This window comes from Phoca vitulina, unplaced genomic scaffold, assembly GCF_004348235.1.
Source record: "Phoca vitulina isolate PV1807 unplaced genomic scaffold, GSC_HSeal_1.0 scaffold19, whole genome shotgun sequence".
Lineage (NCBI taxonomy): Eukaryota > Metazoa > Chordata > Mammalia > Carnivora > Phocidae > Phoca > Phoca vitulina.
In genome coordinates, this window is record NW_022589722.1 from 23,320,954 (window position 1) to 23,342,517 (window position 21,564).

Consider the following 21,564-nt stretch of genomic DNA (forward strand, 5'->3'; position numbering starts at 1 on the left):
AGCCGAGGAGGGACAGAGGAGTCCTAGCCGAGGGGCGACAGAGGAGTCCTAGCGGAGGACTAGTCACTATTAGCAGTAGTGGTACTGCGCAGAAACCAACGCTGGTGACCTGCCGCTGGCCGGCCAGGGCCCTGCAGAAGGGACAACAGGAGGCTGACTCACGGCTTCCTGTGCGCATGGCCTCAGGAGACGGATTTAGCTGTTCAACACCCAACACACACCGCTCACCTGCCCCTTCGCCAGGAGAGCCGCTAACGTGCCCATCTCAGCGAGCATGCAGGGCTGGCCATTTGCTACCATCTCTTCCCCCAACTGTGGGTCACTCCGACGCAAAAATAAGCCTCACATCGCTGCCCCCCACCCTCCTCGGCAGCCCTCCCTCCAGCCCCCTAAGAACTCAACAGTGTGGGGGGGGGCAAGGGAACTCAGCCAGGCACCTTCACGCACACACCCCACCCCCTGCACACGGCTGTGGACCTGCTCAGAGCAGGCCCCCGTCAGCAACCTTGCTCCCCACTCCCCCTGCTTCAACGTTCCCACAAAGCAATGTCCAAGACCCTGCAGCAAGAGCTGGAGGAACTTCCAGTCTCCTAAGACAGAAAGGACAGGGAGGCGGCGGGGGCGAAGGGCTGGGGGAGACAGGGCCGTTTCCATCACCTGCCCCCTGAGGTCAGTATGGTGACCAGCAAGGTCTGGAACGAGCAGGGCTGTGATCCCCGGCCCTGGCCTCCCCCGCTGCACCTCCCCAGGGCCGGCCCCAGCTGCGGGCATGTTTAGTCACCGCTCCACAATCGGGCAAGAATGTACCTGCGCGTGCCGGCGAGGCTACCATAAAAGGAAACATTCCCATCCCTTTCAGAAGGAACCGTTTTCCCAGGGCTGTCCAGGCCCCGTCCCTGGGATGGCTGGAATTCCTCTAATTGTGTGAGGAGGAGTCAGATGCTGGGCTGCTGAACAACAGGAAGCAGAGCCCGCCCACACACACACACACGCACGCACGCACGTGTGCAGACACACATGCACACAGACATGGACAAGCTGCGTGGGGACACGTGGGCATGCGGGGACACACGTACACGCGTTGGCACAGATGTGCGTGAGCCCGTGTACACAGAGTATGCACACGCATGCCCACAGACACGTATGTGGGGGTGCACACACAGGTGCACATACAGCTACGTGCGTGGACACACACACACAGAGAGGCCTGCACGCGCTTCAATTTGCAATTCTAGCCCCAAACTCTATGCAATCTCCATCCCCCCCACCATCTCCAGGCCTTCCTCTCCTGACCTTTCACCTCCAATACCTGAAGCACCAGGGTCAGCACAGCCTAAAAGGAAACACACCCATACTTTCATTTTACACTTTAAAGAAGCCTTACTTCACTTTGCCAGGATGTTCTTTTGGGCAAATGCTTCTGCAGAGGAAAACCGATGGAGGCCCCTCACGTTTCCTCAGCTCTTGTCCCCACCACTTGGCACCCCAAATCCACCTGCCTGCAGTGAAGGACACCGTGGCCCCATAAGTCTGGAAAGGTCTCCTCAATTCTTACAGTGGGTTTAGGCCTGTTATCTGGTGGTTTCACAATAACCCGAGGCAATGGATAAGGCAGGCACACTGTCCCTGGTTTGCATGTGTCTCTTCTCACAGCACTTCTGGACTTGTTCCTGAGCTCAGAAGCATCTGTTCTGGGTACTGGGATGGTTAGAATTCTCAGCAACCAGTAAGCTCTCTGCCTGACTCAGTTTACTCTGCCACACCCCTGGTGCATTCCAGCGGGGACCCTCCATAACACCCTCTCTCTCAGCCCTTCCCCACACGGTCACCTCAAGCACACAGAGTTCAGCCCGCTCTGTTCTGACTGAAGTCCTTATTTGGGCCTATAAGGACTGAAGGCTTATTTGAAAATGCCCTTTCTTCCACCACACCAGGAGACAGCCAGCCAGACAGGAACCCCATGGAACCACGGGAGTGCACCCTCCAGAGACAACCCAGTTCTGGGAAACGGGTTCCTTGCTGGGATGAAGGCCTTAGCCTGACTGAGGCTCCTGAACCCCTCCTGCCCGGTCCCTAACTTGGGTGGGACTTGGGGAGAGACAGGACTATGAATCTCCCCATCGTGGTTTTTCTACTCTTTAAGAGAAGCAACAGCCTTTCCTTGGATGAAATCTTCTCGAATTCCCCCTTTCAAGAATAGGAGATAAACACCAGAGCCGTCTGGGTGGTGGAGACAGGGTTCGTCAGAGCACACTTCGACGACCACTGTCCAGGCGCCCGGAGCAGCGACAGAAGGCAGAGGCCGCATTCCGATTTCCGCCCTGCACTCCCCCCTGGAGATGCCTGGCCCCTTGACCTCTCAGAATCAGAGGCCACGGCCTCACCAGCAGGGCCTCTCTAAGGACTGAAAGACATCGGTGCCTGAAGCACGCAGGACAGCACAGGCACCTGGAAGCATTGTCCTTAATAACCCCAGGCCCTTTGCACCTCCGGAGCTCTCCACTGTGCACCCTCCACAGAACAACAAAAAAGGTTTTAAGTTACATGTTCAGTGATGAGGCCATTCCCTCTCCTGATTTTATTAAACCCCAAACTTCCCGAGGGCTTTCAGAGCTGATACAGACATTCAACACAGACAGGGGTTTCCAGCCAGCTCGGAAGGCCCAGCTCAGGTGGGAGGAGGGGAAACCTGACCCCAGGTATCTCACCTCAGGTATAAACTTATGCTAGGGGCTTTATTCATCGCTCACTTCCTCCATGAGAGGAGCTGCCGATTCTTGTCCATAAAAGGCCACAAGCCTCGCAGAGTGGTGACATCAGCCCCGACAGGAAGCACAGAAGGAAGAGACCGGGCCTGGTCCACCAACAGCCGTTGCTGGGACTGACTCATAAAATGCTCACTGAGATAAGGCCTCCCGGGGTTCCTGCAGGGCTGCTCTTGGGGTCACACCTGGAAGAGTGCCCTGCCCTTGGGACCTGTGTTCAAATCACCCAGGCCTCTTGAGCAATGGACATGGGCCAAGAAAAAAGCAAAGCAAAGAGCAGGTTCAGGTGGGGTGACACGCCTGCATGGGGTTGAGGCTGACGGGGTGACCCATGACAAACAGACCTCAACTTTTCACCACCCTAGGGTCGCTCACTGTGCGAACCCCCGCTCCCCATCACCTGGAACAGGAAGCACTGGGCCAACCAGGGCCAATTCCTAGACTCCAGAGTTAGTTCTCCGCAGATCCCCATGAGTGTCAGGGTCTCATGGGCCAAAATGCAAAGCCTTTCACCAAGTTTGAAACACGGAAAGACCTGTGGGTTCAAGCTCAGAACTTGGGGGCTGGGAAGGCCCTGGGCCACCAGCAGGCCTGCCTCGGTGCTGCAGAGAAGGAGCCATCCACTCTCGTGGGAAGTGTTTTGGGGGCCTTACCAACTCATCTGGGACTTTCCCCAAAGCCAGCCCCCTTCACGAGCTTGGGTTACAGGCGCTTGGGAGGCGAGTCAAGAGGTGAGAAATGCAGATGGATGCTCCGTGTCAGCACAGGCTCAGGCCCCCCTGGGTCCCAGGGCCTCTGCTGCTAAGCCACCCCCCCCCCCCGGTGGCTCCCAAGCACACACGTGTTCTCTCCATGGCACAAAGGTAGGCCCAGACCAGGGAGATGCTGGATCAGCAGCAACCCCAGCCAGAAAGCAGCTGGACTTGGCCCAGTGTCTCCACCCACACGCTCCCCCCAGGTGAGGCCGTGTCTGAACCCTGTGGAGGGGGCCCACGTCTCTAGCTGCAGGAGGCCGAGAACGGGCGCCTCCCCCATCAGGCACCCTCGATAATTAGAAAGAAGCCCTGGGGACTGCACTTAACTTTCATTATGGTAGAGGGCAGGCGAGGCCCCAAACCAGCCCTCTCTCGGCCAAAATGCACCCAGCTGCTCACACAGGTGAACTCCCAGCGCACAGGCAGACCTGCCAGAAACCACTGCTGGCTGTTCAGACACCTTGTCCACGGGCGGGGCTGGGAGTGAAAATGTTCTCTGTGTGGGGCTGCGGCTGAGACAGTGCTGACAGGTTTGTCAGGGTGGAGGGAAATTCAAAAGTCACACGTGAGTGCTGACAGCCCTCAGCAAACGCCACCGGGACACTCAGAGAGACCGGACACTGGGAGGTCAGTCTGCCTTGCTCTTAAACCGCATTCCACTCAGGGAACAATGCGGGGGGCGGGGGCCGCAGCTGAGTCCCATACAAGCCCCTGTTCAGAGCTTTGCAGAAGGCTGGGCTGTCGGGGAGGGACGAAGGGAGCACAGGAAGGAAGGACAACAGGACCGTGGGAACAAGGTGGACACCGCCAGGCAGAGCTCAGGACACATTTGGCTCCAAGTCAGAGAATAAGCAGGCCTGGCTTTTCGAAATGGCCCCCCCATGATGAGTTTCACCAGGCTTGCTGGAGAATGCAGGAACATCTGTGCTAGGAGGTGAACAGTAATGCCACGTAGAGATGCATCCTCAGGAAGCCAGTGGCTCCAGCTGTCTTGAGAAGGGGCGATAAAACGCGATGAGAAGCGTGTTGGTAACTCTCAGGCCAGGTTTCGCTCCTGGGACACGACCTCCATCCTTGGCTTTCAGCTTAGACCCTGGCCCTACTGTATTTGTGGACCAGCTCAGGGTGGAGACAGATCTTCATCAAGTCACAAAGTCTGGCTGGAATGACACCCTGGGCCCTGGTCAGCCTGGGCTGTCGGCCAAAAGAACACCAAGGATCCTCAGAGTTTATTGCAAAGGTGGACACTGGGCCAACAAGCCTTAGTCAAGACCAAAAAAATTTTACAGAAGCCACTTAGAGAATCCCGACTTTCACGCCTGCAGACTTCAGCTCTCTTACTTCTCTTTAGTTTTAGAGTATTAGTCTTTTGTTCTCATCTGACAGCTTAATTCCAGAAATCAGGCAGGGGAAGGAAAGCAACCCTTTTCTCCGAACACACCAACGTTCAAGTCCTGGCCTCCTGGCACAAGGCTCTGCTGGAGTCTTGGAGCCAGAACTTGAGAGAACAGGAAAAACGGCTGGTAAGCAGCATTCACAAGCAGCGAGGTACATGCCCAGGGAGGTTAAACGCACAAAGCGGCTCAGCCATTACAGACTTTGCAGGTGACTTTTGGTTGGTTGTTTTGGGGGTGAGGGGTGGGGCAGGCACAGAGACATTGAGCCAAGTTTTCAACCACCCTCAAAATTTCAGGGTCCAGGAGGGCACTTCATTCTTGTCACCCACTTCCAGTGGCCCAGCGCAAAGCACAGTGGGCCTACTGGGTTGAATTAAAAATCAAACAGAAAAGTAAGCCTAAATAAAGCTGAATCCTTGAAAAAGGATCCATGAGCCACAGATTCCTCCTCTAGAAAAAAGATTCTACAGAAATGAGACTGACAGGCATGCCCACATTATAATTAAGCAGCCTCATTCCAAGGACTGGGCTTTCCTTCTGCGGGGGTGGGGGCCTGGCCAAGCAGCCTCCTGGGATTGGCTTGTTGGAGAATGCAGCCCCCTCCCTGTCCGGGGTCCGCTGGGCCCAGGGCTGCGGGTCACAGTGCGGCACCCCGGGTCCCCACCACAAATCGACAGGGGACCCCTTCAGTCATGATGTGCTCCTGAAGCCCCACCGAAGCCACATCAGCCCACGGGCCTCCTGCGGCCCGCTCGGGGTGTGGACAAGATGGGACAAGCTGGAGACGGTGTCTGCCCGCGCACGCCCGTGTGCTATGCGGCCGCTGCAGGGAGGCAGCTGGCAAGTCACTTCCTGTGCGCGCTGCCCCCCGAGCCCCAACTCTTGCAGGCTGCTCTTGGAGGAGACTAAGAAGGCGGCCTGGAGGAAGCATTTGGCTATCACCTGCGTTGGGTGAGCGGGAGTGTGGAGGGAGAGAACGCAGTACGCGGAGGGCAGGGGAGGGTTCGGTCAAGAAGCTGCATTTCCAGACTCCTCCGGCTACCTTCCAGAGGGCACTCGTCCATTACAGGCCAGGCACCCGACACACGCGCCTTGTTTCATGCCTGCAGTGACCCTCCAGGGAGGGTTCATTAAGCCGGGAGGCCGACAAGGCCGTGAAAGCGGCCCCCAGTCAGGCAGGAACCGACAGAGCCAGGCCCCAGCCCAAATCTAGTGCGAACCCAGCGCGCTCTTCTCCGCACGGGTCTTGCTCACAAGGCACGTCGCTCCTAAGGCTAAGGCTCACAGAGGCCCCGCGAACTGGGGCTGGCGACCTACTGTGGAGGCGCTGTGCCACTGGTCAAAGCCCCTCACGCTCGGCCAGCAGCCCCCAGGCTCGCTGGGGCTCCCTGCTCCGGCCGGGCTCTCTCCCTCCTCCTCCTCTGGTGCCCTTCCCTGCCCCTCAGGACCGCCTCCGGGTGGGGCCAGGTGACCGGCGACCGTGCAGGCCCGGAGCGCGACCCTGGGGCGTGGGCAGTGGGGGCCTGGCTCCCGACCTCCCTGCCGGCAGCGGGGCCTGTGTGTGCGGCGGCAGGCAGGGCTGCCGGGCCGGGCCCGAGCCTCTGGGCCGGCGCATTCCTGCTCCAGGAGTCATCCCATCTGTGGCTTCCTCAGCCGCCTGTCCTGGTGAGCGTGTTCGCAGTCATGCTTCACTGTCCCCTGGAAGCATTTCCCCAGTGCCGCACCCACACGGCGCCTTTTTTTCCCCTCAGAAAGGCCTCGGAAGGCAGACAGCTCCACGGGGGCAACTGGCAGGGAGAATGTGGACAGCGAGTGAGGGCCTCCAGCCAGCCAGCCGTCCTCCAAACAGAAACTAGAGAACGAGGGGCAACGGTGCCCCCGGGGGACAGGCACCGGGTCGGCCATCAGGAGACCCTGGCTTCCAGGGCTGACTGCGGGCACTGGACAAGTCAGTAACGTGTATTTCTGGGCCTATCCCTCCCTTCACCTGTGAATGAGAAGGCTCATGTTCAGATGTGAAGGTAGCGCTAGAATTCTACCCCTCGCCGGCCCACGAAGGTCAACCACTGACAGAGCTCGGACGTCCACCGGACACCGAGCGACTGCTTGGTGACCAGCCCCTTCCTGTGCAGCTTCCGCCGAGCAGAGATGGGACTGGCATGGAGCAAAGGGTTAAATAGTTCTCAGATTAGCTGAGGCCTGGAATGAAGGCAGACCCTGCTGCCACTCCCCCCACCCCCAGAAATGCTGGGAGCTCATTAAAATACCATGAAGTTGCCCAAAGTGAACCAAACCTGGCATTCTACCTAATCAACAGAGAAGAGGTTTTCTCCTCCTTTTGCTGGGGAGAGGACTGTGCTCAAGTCGATCCTTCAACGGGTCGGTTCTCCTCTAAGAACACGCACACACCCTTACCCCCGCCGCAGGGGGACCCCGGAAGGCCAGGTCCCACAGGAAGCCAGGCGCGCCATTCCCCAACCCGGTCACACCTTCTACAGACCACTCGCTTCTCCTGCCCCCACGCCCCACGAGGGACAGCCACAGGGAGTTCAAGCCCCTCCTCCGCGCCTGCCTTTACAGAATCCCTGAGGCAGGGAGACCCATTAATGGCCAGGACAACAAACTAACCAAACGGAAAAGCCAGGGTTGGGAGTGGAGGGTGAACCAACCAAGTCGCCACAACTTTAATTAAACCCAAGCTCGAGGAGGAAAACAAACGAAACTGCCGGGCACGTCCAGGCTGCCCCAGAACCACTTACTGACACATGCCCGCGGGCCTTTGCACAGGATCCGACCTCAGCAGTACCTTCCCGACCACGCCTCCTCCCCAACTCCCAAGATGCCTGACACCTGCTGCGGCCCGGCTGGTAGCAGGTGTGAGCAGCAGCTTGTCTCGTTACATAGCTGCGGCCCCAGGTGTCTGGGTACAAACACGTCTCGTCCCTCCACCCGGGCTGCCTGTTCCTCCAGTGCCAGAACCACGTACTGGACCTCATGGTGTTCTGGCACTTTCTACCTCCTGGCTCCACGGACTACTCCAGGGTGCCGAACGCTGCCATGCCCCATCCCGTGCCCACAGCAGACAGCACTCGTCTATCCCAACATTCCTTGGCATTGAGTCTTGGCTCCTTGGCAAGCCAGGGCCCGAGGCACTATTGATCCACGGGAGTCGACACTCAATAAAACTAATCTGCAGGGCTTCGTCCAGTGGTTCTCCAGTGGGGGTGGTTCTGCCCTCCAGGGAACATTTGGTAGCAATGTCTGGGGACGTTTCTGGTTGTCACCATGGAGAGGGAGGGAGCTTCTGGCATCTGGCGGGTTGAGGCCACGTTGCTGCTGAACATCCTATGATGCACAGGACAAGCCCCCCACCCCCAAGGGAGGACTCTCCAGCCCCAAGTCAACAGCTGCCACGTTTGAGAAACCCTGGCTTAGTCTGACAAACAGGTAGAGTGACCATATAATTTATCATCCAAACTGGGCTACTTTTTTGATTTTTTTTTTTTAAGATTTTATTTATTTGACAGAGAGAGACACAATGAGAGAGGGAACACAAGCAGGGGGAGTGGGAGAGGGAGAAGCAGGCTTCCCGATGAGCAGGGAGCCCGAAGCGGGGCTCGATCCCAGGACCCTGGGATCGTGACCTGAGCCGAAGGCAGACGCTTAACGACTGAGCCACCCAGGCGCCCCTGGGCTGCTTTTTTGAAAATGAAAACGAACACTATCACTACGAACCGCAGGACAAGAGGCACACATCAGTACTCACAGGCAAACCAGAGCATTTAGGAGATGAAAGCCACGGAGGTCCCAGGAACAGGCAAAGAACTTATCTCATAAAAGTCCCCAAAGACACCAACTACCCTATTTGGCTAGTATGTCATAAGCCTCGGGCGGTTCAGGGAGGAAACCTTTTCCTAGTTCCTGTTTAGAGAAAAAGCAGAAAAGGAACGGGCTGGCTGTGGCTTTTCAGAGGTGAGTGGCAGAGAGCAACCCTGTTTTCCTGCAGAGCCCACGCTAAGGAGCTCATCCTCACGGCCCACTAACCCCGACGCACCACCATCCACACCTAACTTAGGGCGAGAACCACCGCTCCTCTCTGGAACTTTCTTTACTGGTGAACCTTCTTTTCATGATGGGAGCAACTTCTGTTAATTAACTTCCTCTCTGCTCCAAGAACAAGAAGGCTGTTGCTGTTTTGCAGGTCAGCCGTGTACAACGAGAAGAGACTTGGAAATGTTCTCAGTCGGTCCCCATGGGGGCTCAGGGCTGCAGCGAGTCCAGCATTACACAGAGGGGAGGAAAAGACTCGCGGACTGAGGGCTAGAAACTACGGGGACCCTGCACCCACACAGATCATTCTGGCTTCCTGGGCCCACAATGGACTTCCATCCCTAGTCTGCAAAGGATGAAACACCCGCCCACTTGCTCTCATAATTTGGGGAGCTCCCTGCTTCCTATCAAGGCCATTCTGTTCCAGCCGAGACTTCCTGGTCAACACAAAGGAAAGCTCCAGCCCTCTGCTCATCCCCTTCTTTTTTCCAATGTCCACCAACCCTACTGCGCTGGCTTTTGCCCCTCAAATTGTTTTTGTTGTTGGATAAAAATTGGACAAATCTCTTTAAGAAGGAGTCGTGCAGCCTGTCGGAAGAAAGGCTGGGAGTCCAGTTCCAAGGACTCTGATTGCTGGTGCTGTGCTCTGCGTCACGACATTGTTCTTGCCATAATGGCTTGCCTGAAAGTGAAGGAAGCCCGCGTGCTCGGAAACTGTTCAAATCCAGGATCCTGGGGTAGGAATGTGCCCTAATTCAGCAGCACAGAGCTCAGGAAGACTCCGGGGTGAACTTGTACCAGGCCAATTAAGACAGCTATGAGAAAACTGACTCATAACCTCTAGAGACACAGACTCAGGCTCTTCTGGAATCTCACAGAATGTTCTCCCACCAGACTGCTTTAGTTAGCACTTTTGAAACAGACATCCTACTTTAAAACTAAAGGGCTGGATTCCTCCAGAAATTTTCACAGACATAAACAGAAGCCAAAGGCTAGGCCAAACTTGTATGTCCTGCATAATTCATCAAGCTTGGCAATGAAATGCCTTCCCCCTTGGGCACCTGGGTGGCTCAGTCGTTAAGCATCTGCCTTCGGCTCAGGTCATGATCTCAGGGTCCTGGGATCGAGCCCCGCATCGGGCTCCCTGCTCAGCGGGGAGCCTGCTTCTCCCTCTCCCACTCCCCCTGCTTGTGTTCCCTCTCTCGCTGTGTCTCTGTCAAATAAATAAAATCTTAAAAAAAAAAAAAAAAAAGAAATGCCTTCCCCGCAACGCTGTGTGTACAGTACGAGACAGACCGCTCATCGCCCCTTCAAACCACTACACCAGGGATAAAGTTTGCTAATGCAACAAGGTTCTCGACCACAGCTGCCCAGCTTCACTGCAAAGTTCAAAGAACGAAATCATGCAGGTGTATGAGGATTTGAGAAACCACTATCAATACGATGTTGTGAGCACAAGCCCCCCACCTAGAAGTTGGGTTTGACTGGGAATTACATGAAATGCTACCACATGCCAAGCACCTGGCTGAGCTTGAGAATATAAAGGCAACATGGGCCCCGTCCACATCTAGGAAGAGAAAAACAAATGTGTAAACACCTAAGTCAAATAAGGTATCACCAAATCTAGCCCAGACATCCTCCCTGGAGGGCAGGCATGCTTCAGTTCTTGTCTTTAGCAGGAGATTCGGGACTTGCCAGGCCCTGCAAGCAGCCAGCGTGGGCAGGACGGCTGGACGCAGGAAGGCCTGGGAGAGAAAGGTAAGCAGGTCCACGTGGCGGCAAAGTCAGGGGTAGGCGGGAAGCCAATTACAAAGGGCACTGTGTGCTGCTAGCGGGTTCAGGGGTTACCTCTGGAGACATGAGGAGCCTTTTCGAGATTTCTTTCCAAGATTTCAAATCAGGGGGTTTGATCAGATTTACATTCTAGAAAGATGACCCTCTGCTCAAAGTAGAGGGAGGGCTCTATTAAGAGTGAAGGTTAAGAGGTCACAGCGACAATGCAGGCGAACACCCCTGGAGGCCGTAACTGAGGTCAGGGCCACAGGATAAGAGAGGGGTAAGGGGAGCAGAAATATGAAAAGAGATAAAACCTATAGACGGTGCTGACGGACTTGAGAAAAGAGAGCAGAGAGCGGAGGAGTAAGCCAGACTCTGGGCTTGGGTGGCTGGAGGAATGGCAGCCAGGGACAAGGGGCCGGCACTGATCAGGCGACAGTCCCAGTCCTCAGCTGGAAGGTGCCAGCAAGGCCACTCGAGTGGATGGGTCTGTCATCCAGAGGAACACCAGAGAGAGCAGCGAGACCTTGAGGGGCAGATGTGCGGGGGCAGGGGAGAGGCAGGAGAGAACCACGCAGAGGGGCGGGCAGAGATCAGGAGAACCAGAGAGACGGTCACACAGGAAGGAAGGGCTTTCAAAAGGAGTGGTGAAGATTGTCCAACGCTGGGGAGAGGTTAGGTAAGATAAGAACACATGAGTACCACGGATTTAGCAACGCAGAAGGGAGGGTAACCTTGGTCGGACAGTCTGGAGAAGGTGGGGAGGCCTGTGGAGCAGACACTTCCTCTGCAAAGCTCCACTGTGATGAGAGAGAGCAGAGACAAACCACAGGGGTGCGGAATCCAGGAGAGATTTAGTGTCTGTTTCTTAAAGATGGGAAAAACCCAAGCACGTTTCCAGACTACGGGGAAGGAGCAAGAGAAAAGACGTGAAAAACAAGGAGGAAAGGGAGTATCTGGCAGAAGAAGGGGCCTGGCAGTGAGGGGACTGGCACAGAGAGTCTTTACAAGAATGAGAAATGGCCATAATTAGGAAGTGTATTTTTTAAAGCTTCTAGAACATTCTCTCAACATATAAATATGTCCTTTGATAGCCATTAGCCTTGGCTCTCACACACTGACTCAGAGACCTCCGCGATGCACTGCACCACCACAAGGGCCGTGAACGCTGACCCAGCCCCTAGATGACCATGACACTGAACGTGAATGAGCACCTGCAAAGGTGTCCACGAGGCTGCAGGGGAAGGCCGAGCACTCACCTTGCATCATACTCCTGTAGGCGGTGTCTGTGATGGCATAGATGTGGGGGGGCATCTCATGCCTCTTCTTGCCCTTGTACATTTCCACAATCTCTTCGGAGTAGATGGGCAGGTTCTTATAAGGATTGATGACCACACAGAACAGGCCTGAATAGGTCTAAAAAAAAGAGCAGCAAACAGAAACAGGTTAGGAAGTCTTGAGTCTCAGTGGTGTGCAAACTTCGTGGCAAAGTGTCTGCGCCAAGGACCCGGAGTCGGGCTGACGTGAAAGCCCCCCCGCGCAGCCCCCCACTCCCTGCTTCCCCGTCTGCTACAGGTGGAGGGGCACCACCCCCAGCTCTGCTCCTTTGGTGAGGGTCCTCCCTCAACTGCGTGACCGCTGCCAGCTTTGCGTGCCAACAAGCAGGCGCCTCGGGCAAGACCCACAGCAGGCCTCGCAGACAGCAGAAGTCCAGTTACAAAACTCAGATCCAAGGACAATTAGAAATGTGTCTGTCATCGTGAGATGCACAAAGAGAAAAGGATTTCGCTGCAGCAAGCAAACTGTGCAGAAACACAAAGTATTCTACCCTGAAGGACTCTCATAGAGATATTCAAGCCTCAACTTTTCCAGGACTGGGAAAAACTCGTGGCACTCCCCACCCAACCAGATCTTTTCTGGGCTAGCATATCACTGACAGCTCTCTCCCTCGAATCTTCTAGAGACATTCACATGACAATCCCTCAAAAACTTAAACCCTGTGACAGGTGTTCAGTTGGGGGGGTACAGCTGTGTTTAAGCCTCTAGAGCAACCCTAACACCCTCTTCCGAGGACAATATGCCACAGGCCCCAAAGCAGCCATGATTCACACACACCTGCAGCCAGCTGGTGTCATGACAGCTGAAGGTCATGAGGCATCTTCCTGGTCAGGGGCCAGTTCTCTGAACTCTTGTCTTTTTGTTTTCATCATCACGTTACCTCACTGCCCATGGTGGCGCCCCTCATTCCAACAGCAGCCGGCACCTAAGGGGCGCTGCGCACCATACCGGCCCCGCCCCTCTCCGGCCCCGCCCCTCTCCGGCCCCGCCCCTCTCCGGCCCCGCCCCTTCCAGGCCCCGCCCCAGCTGAAGACGGATCTAGTGGCTGAACCTAAAGGCGGGTTCCAGGCGGGGACCAGTCGGGAGGTCAAAGGCCCTTCCCAGCCATGGCCAAGGGCTATGGCACTTGGACTTCCCAAGCTGAACTTAAAGACTAAAAGCAGAACTTGGGAGGGGCCCAGTAACTTCCAGGGGCCTGGCTGGGAAGAGCCGCCAAGTTTTGGAAATGACCGAGTGTGTTTGGCCGCCTCTTCTGCTGGGAGGCGGGGACTCGGGGCCCTCAAGTTTCTTTCTAACCGGGATAATCAGCCATTTGTTTTCCCTCCAACTCCTCTTTCACAAGGGACCGGGAAAGCTCCGAAGCAAAGAGGTCGGGACGCGGTGTGGGCCACCTGCGGTGCGGGTATCACAGGGAGATGAGAGAAAAGCGGGAGACTTCTGGTTTTCCCTCCGTGGGACTGCTGGGGTGAAGTAGAAGGCCAGGGAGCAGTGAGGTCATCCCAGGAGCTCAGGAACAATTGAGCTCTGTTCCTGGGGTTTGAGAAAACCCACACTCTAGGAAATCAGCCCGATGAAAGCCAAGGACACATGGCCACACTTTTAGGGCGTGCCTCAGGGCCAGATGTTTGCAAACAGCTGGTCATGAGAGCAGAAGGGGACTGGGGGCTCCTAGGGCAAGGCTTTCTGACAGTTGGGTGAGCAGACGGTCCTGTGGATGGTTCTCTCTATAGAGCTTCAGAGTTCTCTGAGCTAATCCCATCAAACCAGCGGGCGTGAGCCCTGCAGCTCAGGTGGGAGGATGCACACCTGCCCTCGAGCCTCCCTCTGGATGCTCGTGGACGTGCAGACACAGAGCAAGTGGCTCTGCTCCCCCCATGGCCACGCCAGGGAGCTGCTCCATTCACGGGCCACAGAGGCTCTTTGTGCCCAGCCGCCCCCTATCCCAAGGCCTCACCCCCCGGGGAACAGACAGAGCAGCTGTGGCTCAGGATTAGCCACACCGCCCACAACACCAGGCAAACACACTGCACAAAGGCTCCCGGGTCGCAATTTGGAACGTCGTGTGCAGAGAGAGGTGGACCGTGAATGAGGCAGCAACCCCTGCCCAGCGGCTTTGCTCCCCGCTCCCCCCCTCCACAGCTCTGCACCTGCTGGGGTCCCCATTAGGGCAATTGCAGAGACAATCGACTTCCCTTCTGGGAAAGATACTTAGGAAGGAGGCTAGTCTGAGGCAGGAGGAACTGCACACGGGAGGTGACAGAAACAGGAATGAATGCCTCCAACCAAAGAGTTCTGCCTGCCTCCAGAGTAAAACCCACGCTTTCAGAGGAAAGATGAAGCCACTAACATTGAACGCACTTCACTAACATCTCCCCTTGTGGGAGAGCAGACTGCAGCCAGCTGATACAGGCCACTGCAGGCCCCCCAGCGTGTGTCACACTCAGCAAATCCCTAGCAGGACACAAGCTGAACAGAGACACCAGTGAAGGCCACGCAGAGGACCAGCTACCTTCACTAAGAACAGCAACAGCTACGGAGCCCAGCCCTGCTGTGAAGCAGATGTGGGCTGGCGCTTGCACACGTCTCACCAGGGAGGAAGTGAGGCTCCTCGTGGCCTCGTCGTGTGGCCGGGAAAGGATCTGAACCAGGTCCTGGAGGCTCCACCTCCCATGCCCTTCACCACTCTGCCTCCCTGAGCAGAGCCCCTGTCGGCTCCGGGGCACAGCAGGGTGGGTACAATAAGCTATGGAGGCTGCCGAGGGGGTGTCCCACTCCCAGACAATGGGACTCGGCTTCCAGCTGCCCCAACAGACAAGCAATGCTTCCTTCCAGGCCCCCCGTTTTCCTGCAAGTCGCCAAATTCTGAATTTCAGTGGTCAAGATCCCTAGGGACAGAGGCTTTTAATTTTGTCCATACAGTGTTCTCACCAAGAAAGAGAGAGCCAGGCTGAGGGTCAAGAAACCCGAGCTCCAGTCTCAGGCTGACCCTGCGCTGGGTTCTGGCCCTCTCTGGGCCTCAGCTCTCCCCACCTGCCATATCAGCAGGCCGGACTAAGCTGGTCCACAAAGAACGACTCTTCCAGAAAGACCATTCTGTGTATGTCCTTACTGGTAGGTCCTGACTAATCAGGCTCATCCCCAAAGAGAGGTCATCAATGGCAGGAAACAAGAACCTCGTTATCATGGACCAATTTAGCAATGAGCAAGGTAACACAGCGCTGGCACGCAATCCGCCCAGTCAGGAGCTCTGGACAATCCAAGATGGGCCGTGGCTCCACAGAGGACTTTGGCACATTGCAGGGCACTCAGAAGTACCAGTCCAGTATGGTGGGGAAGGGCCCTGTGGAAACGTGTGCTGACATCGGCCTGAGATTGTACAGAAAATAAAATGGCTGACTCTTTGGGGGCCCCTCACCATCCCTGTACCAGGATAAGCCCAGCACGTCCTTTTATTACGTGTGTGATCATGAGCCAACCCCTGGGTCCGAGGCTTGGTCTTCCCATTAAGAGGGTTATAAAACTCTCGAGATGTTTTCTTCCTCCAATTCAAACACATTTTGAGAAATGTTTTATTCAGCTCCAACACCAAGAAGGCCAAGGTGAATATAACAGCATATTTAAACAAGGAGCTATTTTAGGAATAATAAGAGCCAGATATTTCTTCCCTACCTGAGATGAAACTAGAAGGAAATACCTTGGAACTGAGCAGAAGAAGTAAGAATCAGAAAGAACTCTGTGACCCTAGGACCATTAAGATTGTGGAGCCTATTACACAGGAGATAGGAAAACACTCCTCTCCTGACGTTTTCTAAAACGGGGATGAGCGGTCTTTCTGCAAAGGTGGCCCAAACAGTGCAGCAAGAGTAGAGCAAAACTTCTAAAACCCGGCTGCATGGCTGCCAGAAAGGGCCGCTCCTTCTCCTCTGCATGCTCTGGGCCTTACACGTGCCATTCTGGGCTGCTAAGCCTGGCGCCAGAACTGAGGGTTCAAGCCTCGCTCTCGATGCTCGTCTCTGCTCAAAGCGCACTCCCTGGGGAAGCAAAGGCACGCTGACTAGGCCTCTAAAAAGAACAAGATGGCAGAGATTCTAAAAAAGAGACTGGGCAAAAGGGGAGGGGGAAGAGGACAGGTGGTGCAGGAGGAACGAGGTGGGAAACCAGGACATGGCATCCCTTGCTTCAGAAAGAACTACCCTTCCTATCTCCACCAAGACCGAGGACCAAGGCCCGTGGGTGGGCACAGCCCACGCACACCATAATATTCTCCCTCCATGCGATCTAAAACAGGTTTCCTGGTGTGCTTTTGGCTATGCAGAGAAAAAATAGAATATTCCGTGAGGACGCTAGCTTGCCGAAGTTCGAGGATGTCACCCCAGCTTTCTTCAAGCCCCCTACTCTCCCAGAGCACGAGCGCCCAGGCAGGCGAGGGGGACAGGACAGAACCGGGGTTCCCGCCTCCAGCCCCAGGCCCCACTTACGTAGATGAGCCCTGAGTAGTAGCGCTCCTTGAGGTTGTGCAACACGGAGGCTTCATTGAGGCAAGTGAGCTCTGCCATGTCCTCCACCTTGGAGAACTTGGGCGGGTTCATCTTCTGGATGTCATCCTTGTTCACCTTCACCTTCTTCCCGTTCTCCACCAGCTCCACGATAGCCTCCTCGCCCACCTCCTCCTTGAGGCTGGCGGGCTCGAAGCCACTCTTGTCGGAAGGCACCCATACCAGCTTCTTGGCAGCCCAGTCAGCCTGGGCCAGGGGGTTATTGATGAAGTTTTTATCCACATAGAGATACTTATCGGCAGCTTGCTGCGCCATGGCGATTCACAGCCAGGACCTACGGGAGAAACCAGGGCGAGAAGTGAGACACAACGACCTCAGAGGCAAAGGCCCACTGAACCCCTCTGACCTCAGCAAACAGTGCAGCAGTGGAGTAGAGCAAAACTTCTAAAACCCGGCTGCATGGCTGCCAGAATCTTCCCGCTCTCCATTTTGGGGGAAAAGATGTACATGACTGAAACAACAAGCTGTCATCAGAGATTGTGTCAGAAATTCACGGGAAGGTAGATCCTAGGATCCATCCACAATCAAACTAATCTATAAACTACCGTGGTGCCGGGGCGCCTGGGTGGCTCAGTCATTAAGCGTCTGCCTTCGGCTCAGGTCATGATCCCAGGGTCCTCAGATCGAGCCCCACATCGGGCTCCCTGCTCAGCGGGAAGCCTGCTTCTCCCTCTCCCACTCCCCCTGCTTGTGTTCCCTCTCTCGCTGTGTCTCTCTGTCAAATAAATAAATAAAATCTTAAAAAAAACTACCGTGGTGCCGAATGATGAGCCTAATTTGAGTCTCAAAGACAGATGTAACTATAGTCACCACGCTACACGCGCTGAGGCAGGAAAGAGAACACACACTTTAAGAGGACTTCCAACAAAAGCAAGTTTCTAATTAGCCCCCCAAAAAAGTCAACGAACTAAAACCACGCATAGTGGAAGTTGCCAGTTTAAAAGACTTTATTTCAAGGAGTCAACCAAGAGGGGAAAAAAAAAACCAAAAAAACCAACACACCAATATGTTCCCAAGAGATGCTAATTCCATCTTGATAATACAGCCCAAAGAAATAAGGCGAGAAGAAAAGAAGTCAGGCTCCAGGAAACATCATGAACTGTAAAAGGCGAAAGATTTGAAACATCATGAACTCTAAGAGTGCTTCCCTTCTGGGCCACTAATGCAAAAGGCAGCCCTCAAATCCATGTCCAGGAGAACTTAAGCACATGTGTGTCTGCTTTTTTCAAAACTCATTTGCAAAATAAAGAGGATGAAATAATAATCCCTTACACCTGTGTGGTTTAATGGTTTATGAAATGCTTTCACACACACTTTGCTATCTCAAAAGATCTTCGTTGGGACGCCTGGGTGGCTCAGTCAGCTAAGTGTCTGCCTTCAGCTCAAGTCACCATCCCAGGGTCCTGGGATCAGGCCCCGAGTGGGGCTCCCTGCTCAGTGGGGAGCCTGCTTCTCCCTCTCTTCCCCGCTCATGCTCTCTCTTGCTGTCTCTCTCTCTCTCAAATAAATAAATGGAATCTTAAAAAAAAGATCCTCAGGATGCCTGGGTCGCTCAGTTGGTTAAATGTCTGCCTTTGACTCAGGTCATGATCTTAGGGTCCTGGGATCGAACCCCACGTTGGGCTTCCTACTCCTCAGGGAGCCTGCTTCTCCCTCTCCCTCTGCCTCGGGCCCTGATCATGCTCTCTCTCGCTCGCTCTCGCTCTCTTTCTCTCAAATAAATAAAAATTTAAAAAAAAAAATCCTCGTTGTAACTGTGTGTGGTTGCCCAGGGGGGACTCGGGACTCCTGGTCCCGTGGCCCTTCCATAGAATAACCACAGTGCTTATTCCTGCTCAAAGGCTCAGGCCGGGACCCGCTGGGAGGACAGCTGGTTTAGGTAAACAGGGCGCAGGACTTTGAAACCATGGTCTGAGACAGAGCCAGCCCACAGCCCAGAGGAGCAGCCCAGCGGCTCACTGCCCGGCTCACAACTCAGGAAGGCCTTTCCCTTGTGAGGTCAAGACCCCCTCCCCAGGCCCGGGAGGCCAGGAGGACCCCAGATCCAAATCCAGAGTCACACAGGCTTTCACGCTTCCAGATTCCAACAGGGACTTGGGTACCAAGGAGGCTGGAGGTTTGGGAGGGACAGAACAAAAGGAAAAGTCTGGGCTGCCCAGGCCTTCTTATCTGGGCTCATTAAATGCTTTCCAGATCAAGACTAAGGGGCTCCCCTGGACATGTTCCAGGAGAGGGGCTGTTTTCCAGGAAATCTGCTCGCTCGCCTCCCCCCACCCCCACAGGAGGGAAGGCAAGTCCATGGAACAGAGCCTGGCAGCCTCCCCAGCAACCTCAGCTGGCGGCTTTGTTTACATTCCCAGCCAAGCAAACCCTAGCAGCCCCTCTTGGGGGACCAGGGGCATCATTCACCTGCAAGGACCACCCCCTGAGAGAAAGCAGCAGTCCACAAGGCAGGAAGGGACGGCCTGGCCTCATCTTCTGTTGTGGGGCTGGGGTCCCAGCAGTCTGCAGACCCCAAGCCACGCCAGCTTACTTCCGGCTATCCCGGCTCCCACGCCCACCAGGCCATTCAAGCAAATGGAAGGCTTCCCTCTGCCAGAGTACATACTAGCTGCCCTCTCCCTCTCTGCTACCCATCTGACCACTAACTAGCCAGGCAGCCTCCTCAGTCCTAGGACCCAGGCTCCCGAAACCAGTCTCCCCATCATCGTGCCACTGCCCTGCTTGAGGACTTGGAAGGATAACAGAGCACAGGGCTTCACAGGCTGCTGGTTCTGAACCTTTTTGCAAACTTCAAACCCAAAATGGACAAGACAATCTCCCATCAACATGCAAAAAGGGATTCACTTGAACCCTGTCCCCCCAAATCCCTAAGTCCCCTGCTGGTTATGAGTTCTACTACTCCAGCCCAATGAAGACACCCAAGGATATCACCTGCCCTTTACGAGATCCCTCCAAGAGGAGGGAAAGGGGATAGTCATTAGGTAACCTACCAGCAACAACCCCACTGGACCATCAATCACCCTGCAAAAGATCTTTTATTATCCCCAACTTATAAATGAGGAAACAGGCTCAGAGAGGGCAAGTTACTTGCACAGAGTCGCCCAGTCCAGTCACAGTGCAGGGCTCTAACCCAGATCGCTGGGCCCCCCAGTCTGGGCTCTCCCTGGCACACCTGTGCTGGGGTCCCACGGAAGAAGTCAGACTGGCACTGGAGCCGGGTCAGACTCGGCCGACACATTGAGTGGGACACGGGGAGTGTAGGGAATACATTCCACAGCGTTCAACACACATTTACTGAGTGCTGTCGGGCAGGCGGGGAGGCTGAGTGAGCCTTCCCAGCGTGGACCGCGTGGCCGGTTCAAAAAGCAGAGCGCAGTGGATCTTTCTCACTCTGTGGCCTGCTACTGTCCACGAGAGCTGCCCAGTGGCAAGGCTGCAAGGACTTCCGGCCTCATCAGACTCACTTCGTCCCAACAACAGCAGCCGTAGGGGGACCCACCCAAAGCAGCCATCTGGTGGCTGGGCAGCTCGGCGGCACAGCAGCTCCCTCTGCGCTGCAGGCACTGGGCACCCGGCCGCCCCGGGAAATGCACCGGCGGCTGGGCGCTGGGGGGCCATGAACACAGCAGCTGTTGGCAGGGGACAAGTCCACCTGGCGCCTCGCTCTGCCCTCCTTCCAGGCCAGTCTACCCCGATGAGACCTGGGGTCTGCGCTTCCTGGAAGGGGGGGGGTCAGACTGCGACCCCTCAGGGCTGGGCCAACACAGAGGGCTACACCCCTCTGCCTCCGGGGGCTGCCAAGGCTCCTATGCATGGTAGGCCTAGGGCGTGCATCCCTGCTCACCTCCCTGCCCCTCTCTGAGCAGAACTTTTCATTAAACCCGGCTGAGCCCTGTCCGGCCAGGCCAAGGACAGAGCTCTCTGGTGTCAGCAGCTCTGCTGGAATGACGTGGGTTAGCAGCGGCGCCAAGATCAATACGTGGGTTGGATGAGGCGGGGCGGGGCACGGAGGTCACCATGAACAATGGGGTGTATTAAAGCCCTCCCACCAGCACAGACGGGAACACCCACATTCAGTGACCGCGGCTGAGCTCCGGGGTCCGCCTGGGTGGGGGGGAGGCCCCTGGGCCCTGGTGGCCGCGGACTCATGTGCGTGCGCCCATAGGGCTTGCCAGCGGTGCAGATGGAGTAAGCCGTCACGGTCCAGCGCCGTCAGAAATGAAAGGGGGCATCAGGGAAGGGACGCTAGCGAGGCAGCGGCCACTTCTCCCCTCCCTGGCCTGGGACCATGCTAAATGGCCTGACACTTTGCACAAAAGAAGACAAAATCAGAGAGGGAGACAAACCATAAGAGATTCTTCACTCCAGGGAATAAACTGAGGGGAGGGGCGTGAGGGGGATGCGGTGGCTGGGGGAGGGGCATTCAGGAGGGCACGTGATGTGATGAGCGCTGGGTGTTATATGCAACTGATGAATCCCTAGACTCTACCTCTGAAACTAATCATGCACTACATGTTAATTCACTGAATTTAAATAAAACTTAAAAAAAATTTTTTTAAAGATTTTATTTATTTGAGAGACAGAGAGAATGAGAGAGAGAGAGAGAGAGCACGAGAGGGGGGAGGGTCAGAGGGAGAAGCAGGCTCCCCGCTGAGCAGGGAGCCTGATGTGGGACTCGATCCTAGACTCCAGGATCATGACCTGAGCCGAAGGCAGTCACTGAACCGACTGCGCCACCCAGGCGCCCCTAAAATAAAAAATTTTTAAAAACTTTATATAATATAAAAGTTTTCAAAATGAGGGGCGCCAACAGACACATGAAAAAGTGTTCAATATCGCTCGGCATCAGGGAAATCCAAATCAAAACCTCAATGAGATACCACCTCACACCAGTCAGAATGGCTAAAATTAACAAGTCAGGAAA

The 21,564-nt window shown here is 55.4% G+C and overlaps 1 protein-coding gene across 3 annotated transcripts in view; it reads right to left on the bottom strand.

Annotated features, from left to right (window-relative positions):
- MYH9 (myosin heavy chain 9) overlaps positions 1-21,564 on the bottom strand; it is a 90,668-nt gene that overhangs the window by 42,104 nt on the left and 27,000 nt on the right. For all 3 annotated transcript variants that reach the window (XM_032416169.1, XM_032416170.1, XM_032416171.1), the window contains exons 2-3: positions 16,560-16,911; positions 12,003-12,159 (exon numbers count right to left, since the gene is read on the bottom strand). In XM_032416169.1, the coding sequence (XP_032272060.1) occupies positions 12,003-12,159; positions 16,560-16,892 (490 nt within the window). In that variant the 5' untranslated portion in view covers positions 16,893-16,911. The remainder of the gene's footprint in view (positions 1-12,002; positions 12,160-16,559; positions 16,912-21,564) is intronic.